Here is a 21,131-nt window from a genome sequence, read left to right as displayed (position 1 = left end):
AAACAATGTATCTGAATTATTTGAGTTATTTTTATCTATGGACACTTAAGGTGTTCTCACACTAGGCATGGTTGCCTTGTACATGGTTGCCAGAGTACGATCGCTGGCCTGCACTCACATTGCTCTTAACGTACCGGGCCGGAGCATGCTTATTTCAATCACAATGTAATTTTTTTGTTTTGAAGAATACAGGAAGAAAAGTGTTTTTGTTAATAGACTGTCTAATGAATTTATCATTTATGCCGCGCAACGATTTTCACTTTCAGAAGAGTATTACGGAGACAGCTGACTTTGATGGAGGAATTTGCAGCTTTACTCGCAAAACTACAATTCATGTTCATCAATAAGGTGAAAACCAGGGCCGTTATAAACCTAAATATAGTATTTATAAGTATATCCAAGAAAATCTGAACCATGCTCTGGCCCAGCTCTTCCAGGGCCAGCTAAACAAACCGAGCATGGTACAGAGCACTCACAACCAGACTTTAGGGGTAAAAAGTGCCCGGGCATGGCTCAGAATGCCTAGTGTGAGTACACCCTTAGTTTCTGTAAATTAAAAAAAAAATTTTGGAAACAAATGTCACTATAGTAGATGAGGCAGAGGAAACCAATATTCAATATCTGTCCCTCAACAGTTCCCGTGGTACTATACATACCATCATGAAGGAGTAACCGATCCAGAGCGGATCCCAGTTCTGCGGGCAGGATGGCAGCTGAACTGTCTGGCTGTGTATAGCAATCACCATGGCCGGAGCTTCACACACAGAACACCTACATACACGCACACACACACATACACATATAAACACATGTTGGGTTTCCATGTTTAATGGGGACTTTTCAAAGATATAATGATTTTAAAATTGTGCAAACTGTAACACAATTACAAAATGTTCTGCATTTTTACATTATCATGATCATTTTGTATAATTTATAAGCTGTTTTCCTCATGGGGTCCAAAAACTGCACCCAGAATGTCAAAAAAATTACTTTTAAAGTATGTTTGTGGGGACATTTGGTCCACATAATGTAGTGAATACCTGAACCACACACACAAACGCACACATGCACACACACACACGTTTGTTTTTGGGAAATATGGGGACATTCCATAGGCGTAATGTTTTTTATACTGTACAAACCGTATTTTCTATCCCTCTACATTGGCCCTGCCCCTAAACCTACCCAATCACAGAAAACACTCATTTTTACATTTTCAAAAAAACTCATCCTCTATGATTTATAAGCATTTTGAAAAGTGGGGACATGGGGAAATGTCCTCATAAATATCATTGTACATGTAAGTTAATCGTCATTCTAAACTAATGTGCTGCTACATTGTAACGCGTACACTCTCGCACATTACATGCAGATTGCACGCACAGAAATATTTAATAGCGCAGAAATGTATTATCAATAGTTCTTTGATTTATCAATAAAATAACTTAGAAATATATATATTTAGCATGTATAGCATTTATTTCTTAGTAACTAAAACTCACAGCTTCACTATTAATAGAGAGATGCTACCAGGTAGAATTAATTCACACGCAGCCACTCTCTTTTACTAATGCATTTATATAAATGTATTTTTAATTGTGATACTTTATCTGTATCTGATTTAGAAAGAGCAAAAATCTGTAAGATATAACGACCCAAAGAACTGATCAAAATAGGCTGTTATTTAGAAGCTTTAGCCTTGTGGGCAGCACGGTGTCATATGCCGTAACTGTGACTTCAGGCTTCTCAAGTCAAGAACATCAACTCAACTTTAATCACAGAAAGATTGACTTAAAAAATTCTGAAGTCATTCAACCCCTAACAAACACATTATGATTCAGGAAACGCACTAGATTTAGGTCCCACCGATCAACCTAATCGGTTAAAGTGACTGTCTCTTACCGACTGATGTAAGGTTTGATGCTCTCTCCAGTGATGGGCGCCATGCTCATGGGCATGGGCTGTGGTGTGGACAGCCAATAGGAGTAGTCATTACGGGACGCAAAGTTGCAAACATTGTTGATGTTACAGAACATGAAAGGCATTGTGCTGAAACGACGTAGGCAACTACCGGCCGTACCTGATGTTTTATGAATGGAAAAAACGACAATAGTCAAAATCTACGTGATATGGGAAAAAAACATGATACATGCGTGTGCTCGATGCGTTTTAATGCTACTCACCCAGGTCCTGTCCGTGCGCCCTCTCATTGCCTTGCACATAGAGTAAAGAGTATCCATCATAGATAAGACTTGTGCCGTCTGGACACGATGGTACTTCTGTGGCCTGACTGTGGCGAGTGATCAGAAAACCATGAGCTGCAGAAGTTGATCCTGAGATACCTGGAGGGCCTGGAATCCCATCTGGACCAGGAGGGCCGGGGTAACCACGTGGACCTGTTAATAATTACATCATGGTGATTGTGAGTCTTTTTTTCACACTCATGTCACTCTAAACCCATAGAACCCAGTTACTAAACACAAATTAAAGGGTTAGTTCACCCAAAAATGAAATTGATGTCATTAAGGACTCACCCTAATGTTGTTCCACACCCGTAAGACCTCCGTTCATCTTCAGAACACAGTTTAAGATATTTTATATTTAGTCTGAGAGTGTATGGAAGTGTAGGCACACTATACTGCCCCTGTCCAGAAAGGGAATAAAAACATCATCAAAGTAGTCCATATGTGACATCAGTTATTTAATGAGAATCTCTTGAAGCATTGAAAATACATTTTGGTCCAATGATTCGATCAATGATTCGGATCACGTGACACTGTTGAAATCACGTGACATTGGCGATCCGAATCATTGATCGATTCACTGATTCATGACCGTTTGAATCTTTATTTGAGGTTTGAAAACAAACACGGAAGAGAAGACAATGCTGAATAAAGTCGTAGTTTTTGTTATTTTTGGACCAAAATGTATTTGCGATGCTTCAAGAGATTCTAACTGACCAACTGATGTCACATATGGACTACTGTGATGATGTTTTTATTACCTTTCTGGACATGGACAGTATAGTGTGCCTACACTTGCATACGCTCTCAGACTAAATATAAAATATCTTAAACTGTGTTCCGATGATGAACGGAGGTCTTACGGGTGTGGAACAACATTAGGGTGAGTCCTTAATGACATCAATTTCATTTTTGGGTGAACTAACCCTTTAAGATGTTTTTAATTAAACTGAGAGGTTACTGTCACTTAATTTGTGTTTCACATATTAAGCAAATTCGGATGGGTCTGGAACGACATGAGGGTGAGTAATAAACCTTTTGGCTTTAATTGGACAAGACAGAAGAGATGTGGCCAAGTATTTGAAAATGACCTGGGTTGTTGTACAACATTTCTACCCACCAAGCCACATCTTGGACCTTAACATTACCTTGTTGTCCAGCTGGTCCTAGATCTCCCTTCCTTCCAGGAGAGCCACTAAATCCTGGAGGTCCCATTTGACCTGGGTCCCCAGGGTTGCCAGGTGAACCTAGAGGAGGAAGTGCCATGAGGTCAGATATGAGGAGGAAGAAGACCAGACTGGCTTTGCAGGTAAAGAATCGTTCTTGTCTGTACTGTCTAGTCTCAATGTAACCACTAACCTGGAAGACCCTGTAATCCTGGGGGTCCAAGTGGGCCTCTATTGCCTGGGAGTCCAGGTGGTCCAGGTGGACCACGCTCACCCTTCATAAAAATCGGTCCTGGAGCAATGCCTGGGTCACCAGGAGGTCCTGTGATCAAAAAAGGGGAGGAAGTATTAGAGGATGCATTTTTATTGAATTTATAAAGGAAAGGCTATCCGTGTTTCAAAATGACACACCTCGATTTCCAGGGTCACCTTGTGGTCCTGGGAGGCCATCAGTTCCAGCAGGGCCAGGCTGTCCTTTAGGTCCTATAACATGCCATAGTTATGTGGATAACACACTTTTATAAATAACACTTCAAAACAAGCTTTAACATACACACAATTTATTATGGCAGCGGCTATTTGCAAATTGAAAAAAAAAAGATTCTAGTTTCTATTTACACTCAAATAACGTTTTCTTAGCGATAGGTGATATTTACACTAAGTGAAAATAGTGATATATTCTATTTACACCATATAAAAGTAGAAGTTCTTGGCCATATAAATAGTAATTACATGTAATGTATCATTTATTTTGAACGATACATACTACTTGCACCTCAGTATTGTTGTACATTAACAGGATGCAATAATAACAGTATAAATTATTATTATTTTTAATTATTAAATGGAATGCTGCCTTAAAGCGACAATAAAAGCCCTCCTTACACCTATTCCTACCCAATAAATGCTTTTATTATAAATAAACATTTAGTTTGGCACTTTTTTCCACATTTAGCTCATTTTCTTAATTTTTATTGAAAATAAATGCCTTTCCGATGTGATTTGTGATGAGAAAAGAGAGAAGAGCAATCTTTCGCAAAAGACGGATTCTAAGCTGTGTTGATCGCAACAAAACAGTGATCTATTAGACATGCAATTTACTGATTCTGCCACTGAGGACGATGAACAACAGGCATTTTTTAGAATCTTGTTTGGCACAGTCAGGCGTTGTTAGGCGGAGCTAGTACTCTAGTACGCGAATACCACTCGCCAACAAGGCACACTATTTGCACTCAGTGTGAATAGACACTTTTATTATCATTTATTATCTATTATCACTCTGTTCCAAACATGTGTGCTGTTATTTCTTTTGTGAAACACAAAAGGAGAATTATTAAGAATGATCACGTGGTTACTTAAATATGTCTTATGCATACCAAGGCTGCTTTTATTTGATTAAAAACATACAGTTAAAACATACAGTTTTTTTAAAATATATATTTGAAAATGTGATTTATTCAGCAGTTCAGCAGTCATACCTTCAGTCTTATTTGATCAACTTAATGCATGAAATTAATTTCTTTAAAAAAATCTTGCTGACCTCAAACTTTTAAATAGTAGTTTGTATTGTATAATTTTGAACAATAATTGAAATGTAAAGTTCAGTGCGGAATCATCCCCTCTGCTGTCACTCTCAAGTGTCATTTTCTATACAGCATCAGAACTGGCACACCCACATTCAGTTACAAGACATGCAAGAAGCATGGCACTCGGTGTTAAATATGTCGCTGTGCTTGATAGAGTAAACAGTGACAGACATTTTCATTTGTGTGTAAACAAATTCTTTAACGGTTATAGAAGGATAACTGACCTGGGAATCCAGGAACACCTTGAGGTCCAGTATCTCCTTTCAGGCCACTAGGTCCTGGATTTCCTGGAGAACCCTTGTCAAAAAAACAAAAAACAAACATCCTTATCTAACTGAATATAATAAATATAAATGAATAAATAAAGGAGCAACTATTTATATTATTTAAATTAATTGTATTATGTGAGAAGAAATAAAGGCAGAAAGACTATTAAAGGGATAGTTCACCCAAAAATAATATGATGTTTATCTGCTTACCCCAGGGCATCCAATATGTAGGTGTGTTTGTTTCTTCAGTAGAACACAAATGAAGATTTTTAACTTGGTATAATGCATGTCAATGGGGTGTAGAATTCTAATTAGACCCCATTGACATGCATTATACAAGCAACGGTTGGAGTTAAAAATCTTCATTTGTGTTCTACTAAAGAAACAAACATACCTACATATGCCCTGGGGTAAGCAGATAAACATCACATTTTCATTTTTGGGTGAACTATCCCTTTAAATTACAGAATGTTGTGATTGAACAGATAAGAATCATGTATTCCACAGAGCAGTGTAATTAAACAAAATATTGGGTTACATCTGCTAACACTTTATTTTACAGTGTCCTTGGTACATATATTATATTATATATTTCATTTTCACATTATATAATACATATGTACTTACCATAGTAATAACTGTAAATTATGCATAATTATACCTCAACCAAACCCTATAGTAAGTACATGTAGTTAAATAATATTACTCAATACTTAAATATATAATTACACTGTGTTGTTGACACCTTAAAATAAAATGTAAGTTACATTATAATGACAAATAAGTATGGGTAATATTAATTAACTACATGTATTTACTATAGAGTTACGGTTAGGGTTTGGTTTAGGGTTAGTTACTTGTAATTATGCATAATTTATTGTTATTACTATACAAGTAGTAATGTAACATGTAACCATGTCACCTTAAAATAAAGTGTTACCAAATGTTGTCTTCTTTTTTTTTAGCAAAATCATATAACCCACATTAACCAAATGCAACCTACAATGTTTCCACAAGAAATTTCTACAAATGCAAAATGTACGAAATGCATAAATCTCTTTGCTAACAATAATTAAACATTCTCATTAGAACACATTTACAACACTTACCGGATTTCCAGAGGCACCGTAATCTCCTTTCAGTCCTGGTGCACCAGGTATCCCGGGGACTCCAGGCAAGCCCTTCTCACCTTTCACTCCTCCGCTACCTGGAGGTCCACGTGGACCCTCAGGACCAGGAGGACCTTCACATTCACAGAACACAAATTAGTTTCTCAGAATCAGATCAAAACAGCATTGTCAATATTATTCCAACAAGCACTGTTTATCATGCATATTGTATATAGTGTGTTGAATGGTTCTGGGATGTTCTATGAGGAGAAGTTACAAAGAGAGATCAACAAAAGATTCATTACTGTATTCCTAGAATTGGAGAGGGATTTGAAACATCAAAAAAATTAAACGTGAACATGACCCATCCCAGTCACACTCGAAGTTAAATCATCTAGTAACTAACGGAGGTGCACAGTATGACACACGTGAGTATCAAACCAAGTTGTCTAACCTGCTGGACCTATAGTAGAGTCAAAGGTCAACGGGTTCCCAAAAGTCCAATAAGAGGAGAAGCAAAGAACAAGATAAAGGTTTTAAATAAAGAGCACAACAACACACGCATATGATGTGGTAAGGAACAGATATGTTTTGTCAAATGTATCCAATTTTAAAATTCTGAAATATTGGTTGATTTTACCTCCAGTGGCTTTACAGAAGTCATTATTGAAGAAACAACTTAGCATATTCCACATGGCATGTATATTACCATTCAGAAGTTTAGGGTCAATAAGATAAAAGAAACAAATACTTTTATTCAGCAAAGTTGCATTCAACTGATCAAATTTGACAAATGATCATATAACACTGAAGACTGGAGTAATGGCTGATCATAGGAATAATCACAGTAAGTATATTTCACAATATTACTCTTTACTTTATTTTTCATCAAACAAATGCAGCCTTAGTGAGCATAAGAGACTTCTTTATTCAAAAAATTAAAAAATATTACTGACCCCAAACTTCTAAATAGTAGTGCACATGCACATCATCAATATGGTTACATGCTCAACACATCCTGGAATAAAGACGTTAAGATTGCTCATCATAATCTGAATAATTAAGATATGCACATTCTTTAAGAATTTAGGATTTATCAAGTTTGTTGCAATTAAAAACATTTACATGAGACATTTATAATCGTATTATGAGCAAATTCCAATCTAGTAATACTCTTGTGCATGTAAATGAGATCATTGTGCAAAATCTGATAATCTGCTAAAATACAGGTAGCAAAAGGCTCTGTTAAACATGTAGTCAATTATATTGTGGTAATACTACTTTTAATAAGTATTATTGTGCATGCTAGAAAATATTTAAACAATTTCTGGAATGAAGCAGTAATTGCATAAATCCTTCCTAGCATAGCATATTATAATTGAATAATCTAGTCACAAGATACAGATAAATTACAAATTATAAATGGGTAGATGAAAGAGTTATGTATTAAGGCATGATACAAAATCTATAGCATGAAGAAGCTGACCTGCTGGGCCTGCAAAGATCCCATGTCATCAGGAGGAGCAGAACCATGCCGCAAGAAACAGAAAATGCATATATATACCCAGAACACACCTGGGTAAAATAAGCCTTATAGACACTAGCCAAAATGATCTCCTTCATCAACCTTTGGTAAGATACTTATCAAGCTGCTCTGATATCAATTTTATATTATTTATTTATTTATTTTTTAAATATTAGCTAAATTCATTACATTTGTGTTCTTTTATTCCATGCTGGAGATCATTTTAGATAGTCCTACAATGGCTTTTCATTTCTTACGAATCAGCACATCTCCCATGCAAAAGTGCCAGATGACCACTAAATTTGGTCACAGACATAGACAGCATCCTGTGGAGGAAAGTGCAGCTTCCACTGCTGAAGAGAAGGGACGGGTGGAAGTGAAGTGATGATAAATGAATGGTTGCGTGAACAGCTAACCACGGTGGATAGGGAAAGCAGACATTGTGAGTAATACTCATAGGGCCCTGACTGGGCAACTGTGGCAACAGTGTTGACTGGGCAACACTGACAGGAAAAAAAAAAATCTCTGCATGCATTCAAATCCTTCACTTCTCTCTCACACATGACAAACTGCCACACAATTAAGGAAGGGAGTGATGAGAATAGAACATCACTTGCAGTGAGGGAATGCAAAGAGTGTGTCCTGTGCTCCTTGATCTGAGAGTGTATTTGTGACAGTGACATGGATATATAGCATAATCATGATTGCTTGTGCATTCCATGCAAATCAGTCAAACAAACAAAATCAAAGACAGCATGTCCTCTGGTTCACAATTAAAATATTGCTTTTGAAGATTAGGTGATTCCCAAACAGGGGTACTTTTACCTGATTTCATTTTCTCTAAGATAAATCTATAAAACATGTTGACTTGTAGATAAAAATGTGTTAATGAATTCAGTTCCTGAATGTGTAAGTCAATTACTAGACAAATATCATTATCTTCTCATGTATACGTTTCCATGATAGTCAAAAAGCAACTATACTAAGACCATGAGTGACTTAATTTTTCATAAATACATTTTGGGCGTGATGCGGCTGTAGATGTACATCAGAAAACAGCAAACACTGTGGTAATGCACAGTATTAATTATTAGGAGTATGTAGTGAAGCCAGTATTTGAGTCTAGATTTTCTTAGGATTACAAAATCCTATGGTATTTGGGCAAGCTCATTTGCTGAGAAAATAATTATCAAAAAAATGTTTAAGAGCTTTTTTTTTTAAATTAGATATCCTACTCCAGGCTAATCATTTAAAAAATGCAAAAAAATGCAAATGTCAGTTTGATGCGATTATCGTGACTCATGACATTGTGAAACCAAGAGGGCAGAGCTGGCCATAAGGGATGAGATGTTCAACTTACCAGATCTTCCGGAGGGACCAGGTGGGCCTTGGTTACCTTTAGGCCCTTGCACAGGCACACCTGGAGGCCCAGGTGGTCCTACAGGGCCAGTCTGACCAGGCAACCCAGGGAATCCCAAATCACCCTTCGGACCAGGATATCCAGGACTTCCGGGAGAACCCGGAAAACCAGGGTCTCCTTTAGGCCCTACGACATGAAAATAAAATAAAAATGTGTTCGGCTAATTTTCATCTGCTATGAAAAATGTAACGCGGAGTTAAGAATTCTTCTTGTGTAACAATGAAGATACATGAACAAATCTCAGTACTTTACCTGGTGAACCGGGAAAACCGGGCGGGCCTGGACCACCAAGGCCTGGAGCACCTGGGTAAAAAGTTCAAAAGAAATGATTCCAGATACATATGCTATTCTGAGCACATCTTGCATACTTTTGATTTCCTCTGGATTCAGACTAACCTGGTTCACCCTTTTGTCCTGCAGGTCCTGGAATACCATCACGACCAGCAAGACCTTTATCACCAGGGATGCCAGGTGATCCAGGTCGTCCAGGATCTCCAGGCCTTCCAGGTGCTCCACTAAGACCAGGAGGGCCTGGAGCGCCATCCAAACCTTTAGGGCCAGGAATGCCTGGTGTACCTGGGAATCCTGGGAGTCCCGGATCACCCTTTGGTCCGGGACTACCAGTCAAACCTGAAGGTCCTGGAAGGCCAGGCTGGCCTTTCAGCCCAGGGGTTCCAGGGTATCCTGGAGTTCCTGGCTCACCCTGGGAATTTAAAAAAATATTTAATAACATAAAATATTAAAAGCTAACACTCTCAATGTTGAAGTAGTAGACAATATCTTTTTACCTTTGGTCCAGGATTTCCGGGTAATCCAAATCCTGGTGAGCCAGGATCACCTTTAGGTCCAGGAAACCCTGGTGCTCCTGGGGTTCCAGGCTGGCCAGATCGACCTGGTTGGCCTGAGTTTCCTTTCACCCCAGGAATTCCTATAACACAGAAGACTATCTCAGTATAGCTTCAATGTTTCAAAGCCTCACAAACATAACAAAGGTTTTGGTTTAGAGCCATATGAGTGAGGATCTGACCTGGTAATCCCATCTCTCCCATGCTACCCTTCAGTCCTGGGTTTCCTGAAGCCCCTTGAGCTCCTGGGAGACCAGAATCACCTTTGGGGCCTAAAAATGAATACAAAATTAATTTAACCAGTCAACAAAATGCCATTCATTAGCCATATATACTTTGCAGTACACTACAGAAGACTACTTGACTGAAGATGCTTTTGATGGCTCAAATTTAAATATGTGTACTTGTCTGCTTTACCTGGGGGTCCTGGTAGTCCTGGCCTTCCATTTTGCCCAGGGAGACCAGGATCTCCAGAGATACCAGGGATACCCTTTGCTCCTGGTGGGCCACTAAAACCTTAATGACAAATAAAGAGAATCATACAGTCACCAAAATATATAAGGAGATTCCTTTTGTTAAACCTTTAATATAGAAAAACACATGTTTAGGAGGGACGCCCCAAAGATGTACAAAAAAAAAAGAAAATAATTATTTAATAATTCACATGGGTTAAAAAGGCCTAATAGACAGTAGCCAAATATATATACTATATATATTCTATTTTTTAAGATTTTGGGATGGGAAGCCCTCACAAGGGGATATATATTTTGGGACCTTTGACAACAAAATGATGGTGTGAGCCATAGCAGGTAACCCATTTGTCTCACCTGGAACTCCAGGTTCTCCTTTTTGTCCTTTATAATTATTTGGAAATGCGACTTTGCCAGGTGGTCCTGGAATGCCTGGGTCACCTTTGTCTCCTTTGTCTCCTGGGTTACCTGTGCTTCCTGGTCGTCCTGGGATACCGTCATCTCCTGCATGGGTGCAAATCACAATAATATGTCACTCTATGAAATACTTTATTAAATTGTATCATAAATTAGAGCTGAAGCAAAAAAATTGCATTAGACCTTTTGGTCCTGGAAAGCCTTGTCTGCCAGGGTTACCAGGGCTACCTGAAGGTCCCGGAGAACCCATGCCACCCATGTCACCTTTAGGCCCTGTAATAATGATATAGGATTAGCAAAGAAGGACCAAGATAAAGAAACAATATATATATTAGAGGTGGGCATAGATATTTAAAAAAAAATCTAGATTCATTTTGAAATTAATCTAGATCAATCTAGATTAAAATGGCTCATATGAATTCTGCCGAAGGCTTTCAGAATGTGTGTGCTACACTCTCACATACGTTACACTAGGGGTGTAATGGTACAGATTGCTCACGGTTTGGTTTGTATCAGGGTTTTAGGTTCAAGGTTTTGGTACGGTTCTGTATTTAATATGTTCAGGGAAAAAATGACTACTGTCAAATAAAAATAAAGAAAATAAGAACAAATACCTTAAATACAAGCAGCAGCACAAATAAATACTATTGACCAAAGATACTAATAAAATAAACAATGCTTTTCAGGTTTTTCAGGTAGGTCTAACATTAGTTTTTAGGTAGAGAAATTGAATAAAGTAATCAAATGTAAAATAATCGCATATTTCACTGTTTAAATTAAAGATTAATCATTATTAAACTTACACAAGCAATTCGATCAAGAGCAGTGAGTGATGTCCTTATCTAGAGTAAAGGTTACTGCCCCTTTAAGACCTAATGCCCTTATCTAGAGTAAAGGTTACTGCCCCTTTAAGACCTAATGCAGGGCTATGCGTTGTCTTTCTCGACTGTATAAAGTCTTAAGGCATATTTAGAATGTCTCCTTGGATACTCATCGAGATGGACTTGTTGACATGACATGTTGAGTTATTCCCTTCAAGCGCAAGACTTAAAAGAAACTCAATATTTGCGCGCTGTGAGACGTTTGCTGATGAATGGACAGAAATAAATATTTTCTCAGCGCGCGAGTTCTCATTCGCGTCTTCCTGCTCTACACCGGGTGATGACGGTGAAATGACTGCTCATATTCGGACATACGGCAGCACTCGCATGCACTACACAGTTTACAAAGAGAGACCGTTTTGCCCACGTTTTTCTTTTATTATCGCTGTTGTGGTAGTGTATCACTGAGAAGCCAGCACATGTATCCATCAACAGAAACATACATAAAGCATTATGTTCAAGTTATAACCCATATTAAAGATGTGTCATCAGATGTCAGATGAATCGCGGTGCAAGTGCGTCCCGGCACCTTTTACACGGCACCCCTGCTCACGTCAGACGGCACCCAGGTTGAGAAACGCTGGTATAGACCCAGCTCCCAACCCAACTTTGGAATAGATTAACGCCGTTATTTTTTTATCACCTTATAAGAGTCTTACCAATTAATAATATTGGTAGACATTGCTATCATCATATTACCAGGCAGTCCTGGTAGGCCATCTTGACCAGGTTGTCCTGGACCCCCAGGTGGACCAATTGTGCCAGGAGGTCCAGGAAATCCAGGGCTTCCTCTGTCACCTTGCAACCCTGGAATACTCAGACCTGGGGGGCCACGGTCTCCTTTCCCTCCATTCACACCAGGAACTCCTGAAGTAAAGAAGACAACAATGGCGTTATATAGTGAAAAACGAATTACTCGGATTACCAAGATCCATAATAGGAGTTCTATGATTTTTTTTTGATAATGCTTATGAGATACGCTTCACCTGACATCTCCCTGCTTACATTAGACTAGAAATAAATCTGGCAAGCATTTCTCTAATTCAAGATCAAAAGTGTTTGTACACAATTTTACTGGAACAACTGTAGGCATACCAGGAGATCCCATAGAGCCAGGAGGTCCAGGAGGACCAGGGGGGCCCTGAAGGCCAAAGGCAGGGGGTCCCGGGGGGCCACGAGGACCAGGACCACCAGGAAAACCACCATCACCTAAGTGCAAAAAGAGAATGCAAAGAACTTTGGTCAATTGTTTTATATTTGCGATATAACTTCATGTTAGAAAGGCATCTATTGTGTCGAGTGCAGCATTGCTATTTATTCTCTGTTTAAACATGAAGTAATTTTGTACCTTTAGATCCAGGGGCACCGTCGAGACCTGGACGACCTGGTGCACCAGGGTTTCCAGGGAAACCAGGATCACCTTTAGGACCGGGTGTACCTTTACCGCCTGGGAATCCTGAAGGACCTGGAGGGCCAGGTAAACCAAAACCAGGCTCTCCCTTTGGGGACAAAGACACTCATTGGAGCACTTTCCTAATACAGTTCACTCATTTATACGCATAATGCACTTAATGATTTATAGTATATTATATATAAATGTCAAATATAATGATCCAAAACGATCTATATATATATATATATATATATATATATATATATATATATATATATATATATATATATATATATATATATATATATATATATATATATATATATATTCACCATTGTTCAAATGTCTGAATGCCCAAAAGCTTTTTAAAAATGTTTTGGAATAAAGTCTCACATCTCGTATCATCAAAGCTGTATATATTTGATCGAAAATACAGTTAAACAGTAATGTGAAAATTTATTAGAATTTAATTCTTTTTTTTAAATGTTATTTATTTATTTGATGGTAAAGCTGAAATCAGCAGCCATCACTCCAGTCTTCAGTGTCACATGATCCTTCAGAAATCTATTTAATATGCTGATTTGGTAATCATGAAACGTTTCTTATTATTATCAATGTTGGCCAGTATCATTATCAAACTGTTGGCCAGGATACATGCTTTGATTAACAGAAAATACAAAATAACTGCATTTATTTAAAATACAAATCTTTTGTGACATTATAAATGTATTTTCTGTCACTTTTGATCCAAATAAAGTATCCTAGCAGAATATAAGTATGCTGCTTTCTATTTTTTTTTTTTTTTACTAATTCTTACTAATCCCAATATTTGGACAGTAATGTAACAGAATGATTCAGAAACTGATCATTAAAATATTCAGTTATCACCTGGATGTAACATACTTGTATCTACTGGTAAAGTTTATAATATTATATTGTATTGTGTAGGTTAAATGTTTCATACTTTGGGTCCAGGTAATCCAGACTGACCAGGCAGTCCATCCAAACCTGGTCGCCCAGGAATGCCAGGTCCACCAGGGGAACCAGCAATACCAGGAAAACCTGGAGAATATGGACAACACTGTTACAGATTTGAAAACATGGCACCTCACTACCCTAGGAAAAAAAAGTACTTAAGAAACGGGAAAGAATATGTGGAACAATACATGTAGCTAATGAAAGTCTGATAATTCATCCAGGTCAATTAATTAGCAAGTATTTGGCCAAATCTGACTTTTTTAATGAATAATGTGAAATGGAATTGTAAGGGATTTGGAAAATGCTTAGCAGTTAACAAACTACATGTGACTATTTGTGTTTCAACAGTGGGAAAACATTGTACCTTTAGTACCAGGGGGTCCTGGCAAACCAATACCAGGAAGACCAGGATCTCCTTTGGCTCCAGGTAGGCCTGGGAACCCAGGCTGTCCAGGTGATCCTGGATTACCTGTACAGATATGGAACCAGTCTCTGTTGAATTTTCAATTCCCAATCTGCTCCATATGCATTTAAGACCACTAAATGTACACTGACTAGAGTTTAGATTCTCTGCCCGAGCCCGAACCTGACCCGAACCAACCCGCGGGCCGGGTCGGGCTGAGATTTCCCTGCACTATCCTCGGGTCGGGTAGGGCCGGGACCGTGATCAAGCGTTTGTTTTTTTAATCATTAGCCTACTTTACTAGTCTAAATGGGTGGGCAGAAAGCTATGCTATAATCAGAAATTATATATATTTATTTAGCAAAGTAAGAACTAATACAACAACTAAGAAACAAATGTGTAGGCTACAAAGTTGCACAAGTCAGGATTAGTGTAAAAATGCGTGTTAACTCACAGCTCGAGCAGTGATGGAGCGCAGCATTATAAACAGAAGCGCTCTGTGTCAAGAGCTGCTCGCGTGAACACTGCACTTTGCTTAATTAAATATCTTCCAATCGTTTCGTTTAAAAGTGGTCATTTCAAGCTTTCTATACGCATATTTCTCATGTCTGTGAGGCGAGTAGCTGCTGAGTTTCGGTTTATTTATGAGACGCGCACTCCAGTTCATGAGCAATGAAAACAATTACTCCCACGACTTCACCTCACGATTATAGTCTGCTATTTGCTTTCTTATTTATTAAATCAAGGCAATTGGCCTAAGAACCCTTTTTTAAAATTAAGATACAATTTAAACAAAACGAAATAAATGCTTTCTACAAAACAAAACTTAATATTAAACTATAACCACCAAAATCTTTTCTGACCCACTCGCATCTTTTCACTCATCATAATCAGATGAAATGTAAAAATAATATTATAATATTTAAACATAAATATGAAGGAAAAAATACATTGTTTAATGGCAACAACAAAGTAAGCTACAGATAAATGTCTGAGCTGGATTTGAGCAAACATCAGTTTACCGGTGAGCGGTTCATGAGTGCGCGCCTGCGGGTTATTGAGCGGAGTCAAGTCAGCTTTATTTATAGCCTATAGCGCTTTTACAATGATGATTGTTTCAAAGCAGCTTCAAAGTGTTAAACATGAAAATATTGCAACAAAATGTTATTCGGCTGTACATTTGCTGTGGAGAAAACTGAAAACTAAATGTAGTTTTATCATGAGCCTCACCAGTCCGCTTCGCTGCGCTTTGCTCATTACAGGCTCGTTCTCGTCAAAACCCATGTATTGAACAATGGTCGGGTTTAAATCGGGCTTGGGCTCATCATTACAGTTAATGTGTCGGGCCAGGCTCAGACACAACGTGCACGGGCTCGGGTAGGGTCGGGCTTGATTTTTTGAGCCCGATCTAACCTCTAACACTGACAAAGTGTGGTGAGATATTTTTTCTTTACCTGGACTTCCTGGCAATCCGGAATCCCCATCACGTCCTGGGGGTCCGCGCTCACCTTTTTCTGACACAGCAAACCCAGGTTCACCTTTCTGACCTACCCAGACAGAAAAACATTGAGATGATGTAATGCCCAAGTTACTCATAATTTAAAGTAGTTAAACTTCAATTAAGTCAAAAAGTAGTCACGCACTGAAAATAATTACACATATTCAATCATGACAAGTACATGTACAGACTTGCTACTGCCAATAAATACACAGACACACTGCTTTGAGCATGTAAGATATGCTGCTGCTGTATGAAGACATTCATAAATCCCGCAGTGGATCTAGATGAGGAGGATTTCACATGAACTCAGATAAAGCACTGCAGGACAAGCTTGCAGTCAACACTAACCCAGAGCAAATGTTGAGCCAACAATTCCAGTGGCTACATAATCAGCAGATGCCAATAAGTTTATGCCATGAAATAATTAAATGATTGCTTTCAGACTGCATATAATGACCTCTCAGCCAGCACCATCTAGAGATTTGAACTAGATATCCTTGATCTTTGAACTTTGATTAGTGTATATATTTATTAGTGTAAGTGTATAGATTAAAATATATGTAATTTATATTCACATATTTAATTGATTGACAGCCTTATTGAACATAAAAAAACAAAACAGTATTGCTTTTTTACCTGGAGCTCCAGGAGCCCCTGATCTTCCTGAAACTCCCTGAATACCCTTCTCTCCAGGAGGTCCCTGTGGGCCAAATCCTGGGGAACCAGGCGGCCCCCTGTCTCCTGGAGATCCTGGCAAGCCGGGTTCGCCTGGTGGACCTTGTGTACCTTTCACCACTGCCGAACCCTTTAAGAAAAAATAGCACATTTCAGTGAAGATTGTTTTGTGAAAAAAACATTGTTTTCTGCCCAACAAGTAATTTTGCATTTAAAAGATGTCTTATAGCAATCCAATCACAGCCCTAATGTCTAGGCTAAAAAAAGTCTAAATTTAGCCTGTCAGTGAAATTGTAATAGATATCTAACTATAAACTAAGAATATAGTAGTAATTTAGAACATGAACATGGTAAAGAAATTAAACCAAACACCTCGTAACCACTTTTGACTTTGCTTACATGATGGAATACATTTCGCCAGTTATTTTGGCAATAGCTGGACTATAGTTAACTGAGACGATGAAATAATGGCTATTGCTTGCTATGTAAAGTTAGGGTTAGGATCTAGTTGTTCGAAAGAAAAAAGAACAAACACTCACAGGTGGTCCTCTGAGGCCAGGGGGACCAGGCACTCCATCACGACCAGGTCTTCCTTCGAGTCCCGGCAGACCTGGAGGGCCAGGAAAGCCTGAGTCTCCCTTATCTCCTTTTACACCCAGAACAGAGATGGCATCGCCTGGGTCGCCCTTCTCTCCAGGGTATCCGGAGGGACCCTGGGGCCCTGGTATTCCCTAAAGGGTAAATATATAATTTAAATATTAGTACTGAAATGTCATGGAGACCTGGTGAAATGTAAAGTAATTATATTTTCGAATAACTTAAGTGTCTGTGCCACTTTAAATAAAAAGTGAGGTAGTGTAATAGCTGAATGAGGAAACTAGGAAGCACTCACAGGTGGGCCCATGAGCCCTGGCCCTCCTGGGAATCCTCTGTCTCCTTTAGATCCAGGCAGGCCAGGTGCACCTGACACAAAAACAAGTGTAATATGCAATTTGAAAAGCATCTGCACATTTATATAAAACAGACATTTTATGTGAGATAAAGGTTTTGATCTTTAGTCGTGAAAATCATGGACAAAAAGTACTGTACTATGGTATACTTTTGTACTTAAATGTACCATGTTATTTATGTGGAACTTCAAAGAATACGGTGTATTGGACCTTTTTGGACCTTATATATAAATATATATATATATATATATATATATATATATATATATATATATATATATATATATATATATATATATATATATATATATATTTATGATTGCCTTTTTTTAGGTAAAACATCATTAAAGAAAACATTTGCATGACATAATCTCATTATAAAGATCATGCACATCAAGCATCAAGGTACATATGTTAAAACTATGTTAATCTTACCTTGATTTCCAGGAGGACCAGGAAACCCTGGGGGTCCTGGGATAGGGTTTCCATTACTGAAACAATTCACACATGTCTCTCCTTTTTGACCTGTGACAATTGGCATTAGAGAGTATTAGCCATATGTGTGTGGATACAGATTTCGTTTTCTAATAAAAAAATAAAAGGCAAACCTTTCAGTCCTCGCTCTCCAGACAATCCTGGCCCCCCCTGCTGGCCTGGAGGACCAGTAGGACCACGGTTACATTCTTGCTCGCCGTTGAATATTCCTGGGGGACCAGGAGGTCCTTGGAGTCCTTGGGGACCTTGTGGACCTGGTCTCCCAGGTGGTCCAGGCGCCGAGATTCCAGGCACTCCCTCATCACCCTTTTCTCCTCTCTCCCCAGGTAAACCTGGTGAGCCGGGAGGACCTGGACCTCCAGTTCCTATGAGGAGAGATTTATTTTATTAAATTAATCAATCAATCATTCACTAAAATAATTTGAACAAAATTATTTCATTAAAAAAGCATACCGCTTACCTGGAGGACCTTGTGGACCAGGTGGCCCCTGAATACCTACCAAAGGACAAAAATGCATTGATTGCTGATACAGACACTGTACAGCATATTTGTATGGATAAACAACAGATACATTATAGTTCTGGCCACTTTCCTCAAAAGTCTGACCAGGCCCCAATATATGACCTTACAACTGCATTACTGAAAAGTTCTGTTCTGTTTCACTATGTTTTCATCCCCCCTTTTTAATGCACATTTTGGGATATTGCATTAAAAAAAAAAAAAACACTAGACGAAAACGGCAAGATGCACATACATTCTAAAAATGCACATAAAAATCATATACACTCAACTGAGGCAAATTATCCGTTTAGAAAGCATGTGCAAAAATCCATAGATGTACAACAAAAACTGACTTAGTTACTTTGCCTCAACAGTGGATAAGGATATAATTGGATAACTGGACTAACCAACCGCCCAATGTCATTCATTGCACAGTATCTAAAATGTTGGTTTGATTATTCAAAGATAACATGAGAAGCGTTAATTGCATTTCATTAGCGAGCTGAGATGCAAGTCATTTATGATGAAGGAAAAAAGAGCCACAGCTTTTTGGATTCCTGCAACTTATGCCACAACGCATGCGATATTCAAATTGAAGTATTCAAAGTTAATTTTGCAACTTTGGATGGAAACAGCTAATGACACAAAGAACCATTAAAAGATGTTACAGGGGACTTTAATTAATTTGATGATAAAGCATGATTTCTTTCTTCTGCTGAACACAAAAGACAATATTTGGAAGAATAGGGATAACCAAACAGTTGATGGGTCCCGTTGACTTCCATAGTATGTACAAAAATAATAAAAAAATAATATGGAAGTTAGTGGGGTCCATCAACTGTTCAACTGGGTATCGACATTCTTCAAAATATCTTCTTTTATCTTCAGCAGAAGAAAGAAAATCATATAGGTTTGGAACAACTTGTGGGTGAGTAATTGATGACAACATTTTTAGGTGAACTATTCCTTTAAGTGTGACCTTAAGTGCTGTTTAAATACCTGAAAAACCTCTATCTCCTTTAGGTCCAGGTGGTCCTGGAGGACCGCTGTCTCCTTTTGGTCCTATTCCGCCTATGCCTGAGAACTGCCCACCATATGGGTTGAAATGTTTTTTTATTTAATAAACTAATCAATGTTCAAATAACGAATAACAAAAAACAAATAACGATAAACATTAGGCCTATGAAAAAAAAGAGAAATATTCAACATACCCTGTATGATGGAGGTCCAGGAGGCCCTTGATCACCCTTACCACCCTAAATGTGTTAATAAAAGAATATATGTATGATTTCAAGACAAGGCATTTTCTCAGAGTAGGCAAGGGCGGTATAGCATCCTCAAAACTTAGAAGACATAGACTTTGTCCTAAATAAACAAGATCAAATTAAGAGTAAAGAAGTATTAGAAATAGATAAAGTGTCTGTAATGGTAATTGCAAAATACAGGCAGTGCCTCCACATCACTGTGTTTGGTCTGTCAGTGTGACATTGTCCATGTTTAATCAAGTTCACAACAGGCATGCAATTCTGCCGGACAAAAGTGGAAACTAATGGACAAAAATGATCATCATTAGACAGTGTTGGGATTAAAGGATTGGGTTTAAGAATTTGATAACCAAGGCCCTATCATACACCTGGCACTATGCGGCGCCGGGTGCAGCACAAATGTTTTTTTTGCTAGATTCAGCCCGACACAGTTATCATTTTCCTGTTCTGCACCACATTGTTTAAATAGCAAACGCATTTGCGCCCATTTGTGCACCCATGTAGCCTGACGTGGTCATACTCAATTCTATTCAGAATATGAGTCTGAAACTGCTCCATTGGGCTGTGATTATGTGTTTCAACCGAACCAGGAAAGACCTCAATTGGATAGACCTACAACCAATCAGGTAAACGAAGCGACGCACTGTCAAATGTCAACATAGTTCAACTGCACTGAGTTGCCAAGTCCACGTTTTTTTCCCGCGGGTTGTTTTCTATGTCCGCGGGTTGAAGCGACTATTATGTGATATATAGACCCATGAGTGCGAATTTTAACAGATGACCTTGCCAAAATAACACACATTTTACCCCCCAAACGCCATTTTTCCCCCGGAGAACCCCCCGAGAAGCTATTGTTCAGGGCTAGTAGTTGGCAGGTTTTGTTGTAAAAACTTGGCAACCCTGTCTGCACGCGCTGGAATCAGGCTGGAATACACGATCTTTGCGGTGTTGTAAATAAATTAAAATAATTTAATGATACACGATCATCATTTCTGAGAGAAATGGTGAAGGTGAATGCATATAAAACAAGCTCTCCGT

General features: G+C 38.4%; 1 protein-coding gene across 1 annotated transcript in view; it reads right to left on the bottom strand.

Moving 5' to 3' along the window:
- col4a5 (collagen, type IV, alpha 5 (Alport syndrome)) overlaps positions 1–21,131 on the bottom strand; it is a 68,587-nt gene that overhangs the window by 4,692 nt on the left and 42,764 nt on the right. Inside the window, exons 18-47 of the mRNA XM_067437369.1 lie at positions 20,040–20,084; positions 19,828–19,912; positions 18,787–18,822; positions 18,440–18,691; positions 18,267–18,356; positions 17,774–17,844; positions 17,421–17,612; positions 16,843–17,011; positions 16,160–16,252; positions 14,667–14,771; positions 14,289–14,386; positions 13,280–13,430; positions 13,027–13,140; positions 12,631–12,798; positions 11,234–11,323; positions 10,991–11,137; positions 10,581–10,679; positions 10,346–10,435; positions 10,107–10,246; positions 9,715–10,021; positions 9,571–9,621; positions 9,259–9,444; positions 6,374–6,507; positions 5,220–5,292; positions 3,821–3,892; positions 3,603–3,731; positions 3,392–3,490; positions 2,184–2,396; positions 1,903–2,080; positions 657–771 (exon numbers count right to left, since the gene is read on the bottom strand). Coding sequence (XP_067293470.1) covers positions 657–771; positions 1,903–2,080; positions 2,184–2,396; positions 3,392–3,490; positions 3,603–3,731; positions 3,821–3,892; positions 5,220–5,292; positions 6,374–6,507; positions 9,259–9,444; positions 9,571–9,621; positions 9,715–10,021; positions 10,107–10,246; positions 10,346–10,435; positions 10,581–10,679; positions 10,991–11,137; positions 11,234–11,323; positions 12,631–12,798; positions 13,027–13,140; positions 13,280–13,430; positions 14,289–14,386; positions 14,667–14,771; positions 16,160–16,252; positions 16,843–17,011; positions 17,421–17,612; positions 17,774–17,844; positions 18,267–18,356; positions 18,440–18,691; positions 18,787–18,822; positions 19,828–19,912; positions 20,040–20,084 — 3,792 coding nt within the window. The remainder of the gene's footprint in view (positions 1–656; positions 772–1,902; positions 2,081–2,183; positions 2,397–3,391; positions 3,491–3,602; positions 3,732–3,820; positions 3,893–5,219; positions 5,293–6,373; positions 6,508–9,258; positions 9,445–9,570; positions 9,622–9,714; positions 10,022–10,106; positions 10,247–10,345; positions 10,436–10,580; positions 10,680–10,990; positions 11,138–11,233; positions 11,324–12,630; positions 12,799–13,026; positions 13,141–13,279; positions 13,431–14,288; positions 14,387–14,666; positions 14,772–16,159; positions 16,253–16,842; positions 17,012–17,420; positions 17,613–17,773; positions 17,845–18,266; positions 18,357–18,439; positions 18,692–18,786; positions 18,823–19,827; positions 19,913–20,039; positions 20,085–21,131) is intronic.

Source organism: Pseudorasbora parva, chromosome 1 (assembly GCF_024679245.1).
Source record: "Pseudorasbora parva isolate DD20220531a chromosome 1, ASM2467924v1, whole genome shotgun sequence".
NCBI classification, from domain to species: Eukaryota; Metazoa; Chordata; class Actinopteri; order Cypriniformes; family Gobionidae; genus Pseudorasbora; species Pseudorasbora parva.
The sequence above is the reverse complement of the archived record's forward strand: the minus strand, read 5'-3'. Positions and strand labels throughout refer to the sequence as shown.